We start from the raw sequence: 8,807 nt of genomic DNA on the forward strand, positions 1-8,807 counted from the left end.
AACCAAAATAGAGGTTTATTACTGTTAATAATAAAATTGAATTAAATTCCAATTAAAGAAATATGATGAACAAAAAAAAGCTGCTAACTTTTATTTTTAATGGTTAAATTCCATTTATATTTCTATATTTATTTATTAGTTTAATAAAAACATTACATTTTCATTGTAAAAATAAATATTATTATTTATAAATTACTAATTTTAATTCTTTAAGTATTTAAAGATAACATAAATCTCCCTTACAACTTCAACGTAATACTCTAATTATAAGCTATTTAAACACCAAATAACAAAAAATATTAGTACAAAAAAAAATAAACTTATTAATATTATAATTAAACTATTATTCTGCAAAATTTGATTAAATTTTGAATATCCCAATAAATTTTTATATAAATAAAATCCTCCAAAAAATTCAGATCAACCCTGATCAAAACTTTTATACAAATTTTTACCTAAAAATAAAAAATTAAAAATTAACCCATATGTAACAATATTAGGCATAAATCACATCGAACCAAAAAATAAAGAAATAAAATAATTTTGTAAAGATTTATTGAAAAAATATAAAGAAATTTTTGAAATATAATATCCTACTAATCCCCCTAAAATACACACAATTAAAGTTAATAATTTTAATAAAAAAGGTAAACAAATTATTGAAGGGGTGCCAAATAACAGTCAATTTAAAAATCCTCCACCAATAATTCTTATAAATAATAAACCAGATATTCCTTTTAATATAATTCAACTATTATCTCTCAATAAATTTAAACTATAAAAATTAAAATTTCCAACTAATGAATAATAAACTAAACGAATTGAATATCTAACTGTTAATCCTGTAGAAAAGAAAAAAAGAAAAAAAGAAAATATATTAATATAACTCAATGATACAATTTCTAAAATTATATCTTTAGAATAAAATCCAGCCAAAAAAGGTATTCCACATAAAGCTAAATTAGCAATATTAAAATATCTACATGTAAAAGGTATATAACTTCTTAATCCTCCTATTAAACGAATGTCTTGTAAATTATTTATATTATGAATAATAGCCCCAGCACACATAAATAATAATGCTTTAAATAAAGCATGAGTTAATAAATGGAAAAAAGCTAATTTATAAAATCCTATAGATAAAATTCTCATTATTAACCCCAATTGACTTAAAGTAGATAATGCAATAATTTTTTTAAATCAAACTCAAAATTAGCTCCTAACCCTGATATAAATATTGTCAATCCTGAAATTAATAACAATCTTTGTCCTAAAATTGTATCTCCAATTAATAAATTAAACCGGATTAATAAATAAACTCCAGCAGTAACAAGAGTAGATGAATGTACCAAAGCTGACACAGGAGTAGGGGCTGCTATTGCTGCAGGTAACCAAGCTGAAAATGGAATTTGAGCTCTTTTAGTTATTGCCGCCAATACAATTAATATACCAATAATCAATATATTTATATCTAAAATATTAAATTTTAATAAAAAAATATAATTTCAAGATCCATAATTTAATATTCAAGCAATCGCTAATAATAAAGCAACATCTCCAATACGATTTGATAAAACAGTTAATATACCTGCATTATAAGATTTTACATTTTGAAAATAAATCACTAATAAATAAGAAACTAACCCTAAACCATCTCATCCTAATAAAATTCTAATTAAATTTGGAGAAATAATTAAAAATATCATTGATATAACAAATAACAAAACTAATAAAATAAATCGATTAATATTTATATCTCCTGCTATATATTCTTTTCTATAATAAATTACTAAAGACGAAATTAATAATACAAAACATATAAAAATTAATCTTATTCAATCAAATAAAAAAGTTATTACAATTCTAATTCTATTTAAAGAAATTAATTCTCATTCTAAAAAAATTGAATAATCATGATTAATAAATATTAAACCAAAAATAAAAGAAATAATTCTTAAATTAATTAATAATCAAAATCTTATTCTACATAAAGATAAATTTTTCACAATTTAAAATAAAATTTTATATTTTTGACACCACAAATCAATGTTTTAATTAAACTATTTAAATATAATCAAAAAAAATTATTTCACTTTTTATAATCAATAAATTTAAAGGAACCCAGTGTAATAATAGTAATAAAAATTCTCGTATATTATTTATTCTAAAAGAATAAACCCCTGAATAAATTTTTCCATGTTGTCTATAAGAATACAAATATAAAGTATAAGCTGCTCTAAAAAAAGATAAAAATGATAAAGCAATCATTGAATATCAAGATCAACTTACAATTCTATTTATTAAAGAAATTTCTCCTAATAAATTTAATGTAGGAGGAGCAGCTATATTTCCAGATCTTAATAAAAATCATCATAAAGTTAAAGAAGGTATAAAATTTAATAACCCTTTATTAATTAATAATCTTCGTCTACCTAACCGCTCATATCTAATATTAGCTAAACAAAATAAACCTGAAGAACATAATCCATGACCAATTATTAATCTATACCCTCCACAAATTCCTCAATTTCTTAAATTCATAATTCCTGCTAAAACAATCCCTATATGAGCAACAGAAGAATAAGCAATTAATGACTTTATATCAACTTGACGTAAACAATTTAATCTAATTAAAATTCCTCCAATTAAAGAAATTCTAATAAAAAAATAATTAAATTTTAAACAAACAAATGAAATAAATGAAAATACCCGTAAAAGTCCATACCCTCCTAATTTCAATATAATTCCAGCTAAAATCATTGAACCAGAAATTGGAGCTTCAACATGAGCTTTAGGTAACCATAAATGAACCAAAAATATAGGCATTTTAACCAAAAAAGCTAAAATTATCGAAAAATATAATAATTCATAATTAAACATATAATTACTTAAAAAATAAAAATTTAAATTTCCTAATTTTTCATATAAATAAAAAATTCCAATTAATATAGGCAAAGATACAAATAAAGTATAAAACAATAAATAAATTCCAGCTTGTAAACGCTCAGGTTGATACCCTCACCCTAAAATTAATAATAAAGTTGGAATTAAACTCCCTTCAAAAAATAAGTAAAAAGCAAAAATATTTATTCTAGAAAAAGTTAAAAATAAAAAAATAACATAAAAATTACATTCACTAAAAATAAATTATTATAATTTTTAAATTTTTGAATTTTTTCACTTGCTATTAATATTAATGCACAAATTCAAAATCTTAATAAAATTAATCCATAAGAAATTATATCACATCCTAAAAAATAAGAAATACTTATAAAATAATTTATATAAATATTAAATAAAATAAAAATAAAACTAATAAAAAATAATATATTTTGAACCATTCAAAATATACTATTTAAAAAACAAATAGGAACCAAAAATAAAATAAAAAAAATAAATTTTAACATTATAAAATTCTAAATGATTGAAAATAATCATTTCCATGAGTACGAATTATAGAAACTAAAATAGAAATTCCTAAAGCTCCTTCACAAACTCTAAATGTTAAATATATTATTATAAAATAATTTCTATAATCTATTATATTTATATAACTATATAATAAAAAATAAATTATTAAAATAATAAATTCTAAACTTAATAACATAGATAATAAACGTTTTCGATTAAAAATAAAAGAAAAAATCCCTATCAATACTATTACACAACAAAATAATCAAAAATAAATTATCATTTTTTAGTTTTAATAGTTTAATAAAAACATTGGTCTTGTAAATCAAAAATAAGAATAATTTTTTTAGAACTCTCAAGAAAAAAGAAATAATTCTTTATCATAAATTCCCAAAATTTATATGTTAATTAAACTATTTCTTAAAATCATACATATATTAATTTTAACTATAATACTAATTTCAAGTATTACATTTTTATTCTTAAAACACCCATTATCTATTGGATTAATACTGTTAATTCAAACTATTTTAATTTCAATAATTTCAGGACTAATTTCAAAAACATTTTGATTTTCCTATATTTTATTCTTAATTTTTTTAGGACTACATTATTAGTTTTATTTATTTATGTAACAGCAATTGCTTCAAATGAAATATTTTCATTTTCAATTAAAATACTAATATGAACAATTTCATTAATCACAAGAATTTTATTTTTATGAATTATTTTTTACAATTATATTAATATAGATATATTTACAAATAATGAATCAATATTATTAATTAATTTAAAAATTATAATTAAAGAAAATTCATATATTTTAACTAAACTTTATAATTACCCTACAAATTTTATAACAATTTTTTTAATAAATTATCTTTTAATTACTTTAATTGCAATTGTAAAAATTACTAATATATTTTTTGGACCAATTCGATTTATAAAATAAATGAATAAACCAATATGAATTAAACACCCACTTTTCAAAATTATAAATAATTCTTTAATTGATTTACCAACTCCAATTAATATCTCTTCTTGATGAAATTTTGGATCTCTTTTAGGATTATGTTTAATCATTCAAATTTTAACTGGATTATTTTTAGCTATACATTACACAGCAGATATTAATATAGCTTTTAATAGAATTAGACACATTTGTCGAGATGTAAATTATGGATGACTATTACGAACTCTTCATGCTAATGGAGCTTTATTTTTTTTTATTTGTATTTATCTTCATATTGGACGAGGAATTTATTACAATTCTTATAAATATACACAAACCTGACTAGTTGAAGTAATTATTTTATTTTTAGTAATAGCAACAGCCTTTATAGGATATGTATTACCACGGGGACAAATATCTTTTTGAGGAGCAACTGTAATTACTAATTTATTATCTGCTATTCCTTATTTAGGTATTGATTTAGTACAATGAGTTTGAGGAGGATTTGCAGTTGATAATCCAACATTAACACGATTTTTTACTTTTCACTTCATTTTACCTTTTATTGTTTTAGCAATAACTATAATTCATCTTTTATTTCTTCATCAAACAGGATCAAATAACCCAATAGGACTAAATTCAAGTATTGATAAAATCCCATTTCATCCCTATTTCACTTTTAAAGATATTACCGGATTTATTATTCTAATTATAAGACTTATTCTATTAACTTTAATAAATCCCTATTTATTAGGAGACCCAGATAATTTTATTCCAGCTAATCCTTTAGTAACTCCTATTCACATTCAACCAGAATGATATTTTCTGTTTGCTTATGCAATTTTACGTTCAATTCCTAACAAATTAGGAGGAGTAATTGCATTAGTTACATCTATTGCTATTTTAATAATTATACCTTTTTATAATATAAGCAAATTTCAAGGATTACAATTTTATCCCATTAACCAATTTTTATTTTGAATTATACTATCCACTGTAATTTTATTAACTTGAATTGAAGCTCGATCAGTTAAAGAACCTTATGTTATAATTGGACAAATTCTAACATTTATTTATTTTTTATACTTTTTAATTAACCCTTTAATTAATAAATGATGAGATAACTTACTAAATTAAATGTAAGTTAATTAGCTTGAAATAAGCATATATTTTGAAAATATAAGATAGAATTAAAATTTTCTATTAACTTTACTAAAAATAATTCATATAAATAAATATATTTTTAACCCAACTATAAATAATAAAAAATTTAATGAATATGGTAAATAACACTTTCAAGATAAATATATTAACTTATCATATCTAAATCGAGGTAAAGTCCCCCGAACTCAAATAAATAAAAAAGAAATAATAACTAATTGAAAAAAAATATTAAATTAAATAAATTACATCCTAAAAAAATTACACAAAATAATATTCTTATAAATAAAATTCTCGAATACTCCGCTAAAAAAATTAATGCAAAACCTCCTCTTCTATATTCTACATTAAATCCAGATACTAATTCTGATTCCCCCTCAGCAAAATCAAATGGAGTACGATTAGTTTCCGCTAAACAAATTCTTAATCAAATAAAACCCATAGGAAATAAAAAAAATAAAAACCAAATATAATATTGAAATTTTATAAAATCAATTATATTATATCTTTCAATTAAAAAAATAAAAGATAGTAAAATTAAAGCCAATCTTACTTCATAAGAAATAGTTTGAGCAACAGCTCGTAAACCTCCTAATAAAGAATAATTTGAATTTCTTGATCATCCTGCAATTATTACAGTATACACTCCTATTCTTGTAATTCTTAAAAAAAATAACAAACTTAAATTAAAACTATTCAATCTTCTTAAAACAGGTATGCATATTCACACCAACAAAGATAAAAATAATGAAAAAATAGGAGAATAATAGTAACAAATATAATTTGACATTAAAGGATAAGTCTGTTCTTTAGTAAATAATTTAATTGCATCACTAAAAGGTTGAACTACTCCAATAAAACCCACTTTATTTGGTTCTTTACGAATCTGAATATAACCTAAAACTTTTCGTTCCAACAATGTTAAAAAAGCTACACCCACTAAAACACAAATAATTAATAATAAACTTCTTAATAAAGATATAATAATTTCATTTAAAAACAAGTACTACTTATAATTTTTAAATTATATAAATAAATTCTAAATTTATTGCACTAATCTGCCAAAATAGTAATTAAATTCATTCATAAAATAATTTCTTAAAAATAAATATTAATTCCTTTCGTACTAAAATATTTTATTAAATCAAAGATAGAAACCAACCTGGCTTACACCGGTTTGAACTCAGATCATGTAAGAATAAAAAGTCGAACAGACTTAATATTTAAACTTCTACATTTAAATATGAATCTTAATCCAACATCGAGGTCGCAAACTTTTTTATCGATAAGAACTCTCCAAAAAATTACGCTGTTATCCCTAAAGTAACTTAATTTTTTAATCACTAATAATGGATCACTTAATCATAAATAAATGACAAAAATTATTAAAAGTTATTTAAATTTTAATATCACCCCAATAAAATTATTTAATAAATTTATACAAAAAAAACCAAAAATAAATTAAAAATTATTAAATAATTAAGAATTTATAGGGTCTCTCTCGTTCTTTTGATCATATTTTAGCTTTTTAACTAATAAAAATAAAATTCTATAATAAATTTTAAATGAAACAGCTTATACTCGTCCAACCATTCAATTCCAGCCTTCAATTAAAAGACTAATGATTAATCTACCTTTGCACAGTATAAATATACTGCGGCCTTAAAATTTTTCAATGGGCAGGTTAAACTTTAAATAAAATACAAAAAGAGATGTTTTGTTAAACAGGCGAATAACAAATTTGCCGAATTCTTTATTTAAACTTTTCAAATTTTATTATTTAAACATACTGATATACTAATTTTATCATTATTATTTAATAAATTAAATTAAAAATAAAATTTTAATATATAATTAAAATATAATATATATTTAATATTAAAAAATAAATTATAACAAACTTTTTAATAATCGCTAATTCTAAGCATATAATTAATTTAAATACATAAAACTTTCAATAATTTATTTTACAGCTTATCCTATAATATATAAATTAATATTTTATTTTTATTTAAATTTATATAAATAAATTAAATAATAATCAATTCTAAATTAAATTTATTTCTTAAAAAACTAGATACCATATTAAACGAAAAACATTTCATTTCTAAAAATTTATTAAATATAATATTATTACATTAACTTTTATAAATTTTTAACTCCTAATAAATCGAAAAAAATATTCAAATAAATATTATTTATTTAATAAACCCTGATACACAAGGAATCCTCAAGGCAGCCGTAGACCTGGAGCACCAGCTAAAACTTGGAGAAGAACAATTGAAGAAGATTTAAGAGAAACGAACTATACCTGAAGTAATATATGCCTCCAATCAAATAACCAAACCCGATACAGAAATATGGTAGAGGCCCTATGCTCCACTGGGTGATAAGGATAAAAGGAAAAGAAGAAGATACAAAAGGTACAATAATTAAAATTTATAATGATTTGCATAAAAATCTTTTCAATGTTAATGAAATACTTTACTAATTAAGCTTTAAATTGTCATTCTAGATACACTTTTCAGTACATCTACTATGTTACGACTTATCTTATTTTTAAATAAGAACGACGGGCGAAATGTATATATTTTAGAGCTAAATTTAATTTATTTATCTATATAAATTTACTTCCAAATCCAGTTTCAATAAATTTTTCATATTTAAATCCATATAAATATATTTAATATAACTCATCTCTACTTAAATATAAGCTACACCTTGAACTGAAATAAAATTATTTATAAATTTAAGAAAATTATTATTCTTTTGAATAATAATTTGTAAACTGATTACAAATTTAAGTAAGGTCCAACGTGGATTGTCAATTATAGGACAAGTTCTTCCGAATAGACTAAAATTCCGCCAAATTTTTTAAGTTTCAAGAACATAACTATTACTACCTAAAAGTTTAAATTTTACATTTTTAATAATAGGGCATCTAATCCTAGTTTATATCAAAAATTTTTTAACTTCAATTGGATTTACATAAACTTCAAATTAAATTATAATTTTACCTAATAAATTAATTTTAAATTTTATTTGAATAATTTAACTAACTTTAAAATAAAACATTTTTATTAATTGTTTAACCGCAACTGCTGGCACAAATTTTGTTAATATTATAATTAAAACTAATTCTTAATTTCTTAAATTATTAATATCAATAACTGCTTTTAAATAAATAAAATAAATTTTTTAAATTAATTAATGATCACTCTATATGATTACTAATTATATGTAAAATTAATTTTAAACAATCTTGTAAGCTAAAATTAAACTT

At 20.6% G+C, this 8,807-nt stretch overlaps 1 protein-coding gene and 1 pseudogene across 1 annotated transcript; one reads left to right on the forward strand and one right to left on the reverse strand.

The window, feature by feature from the left end:
* Positions 1-366: 366 nt before the first annotated feature.
* Positions 367-2,826, reverse strand: LOC119664206 (annotated as a pseudogene).
* A 1,537-nt stretch (positions 2,827-4,363) lies between these two features.
* On the forward strand, positions 4,364-5,500 carry LOC119664207 (cytochrome b-like). Its single transcript, XM_038073742.1, is given in 1 exon segment — positions 4,364-5,500. A coding segment is annotated over 1 exon segment (1,137 nt).
* The last annotated feature ends 3,307 nt before the right edge of the window (positions 5,501-8,807 follow it).

This window comes from Teleopsis dalmanni, unplaced genomic scaffold (assembly GCF_002237135.1).
Source record: "Teleopsis dalmanni isolate 2A unplaced genomic scaffold, ASM223713v2 unscaffolded_contig_1610, whole genome shotgun sequence".
In the NCBI taxonomy this organism is placed as follows: Eukaryota; Metazoa; Arthropoda; class Insecta; order Diptera; family Diopsidae; genus Teleopsis; species Teleopsis dalmanni.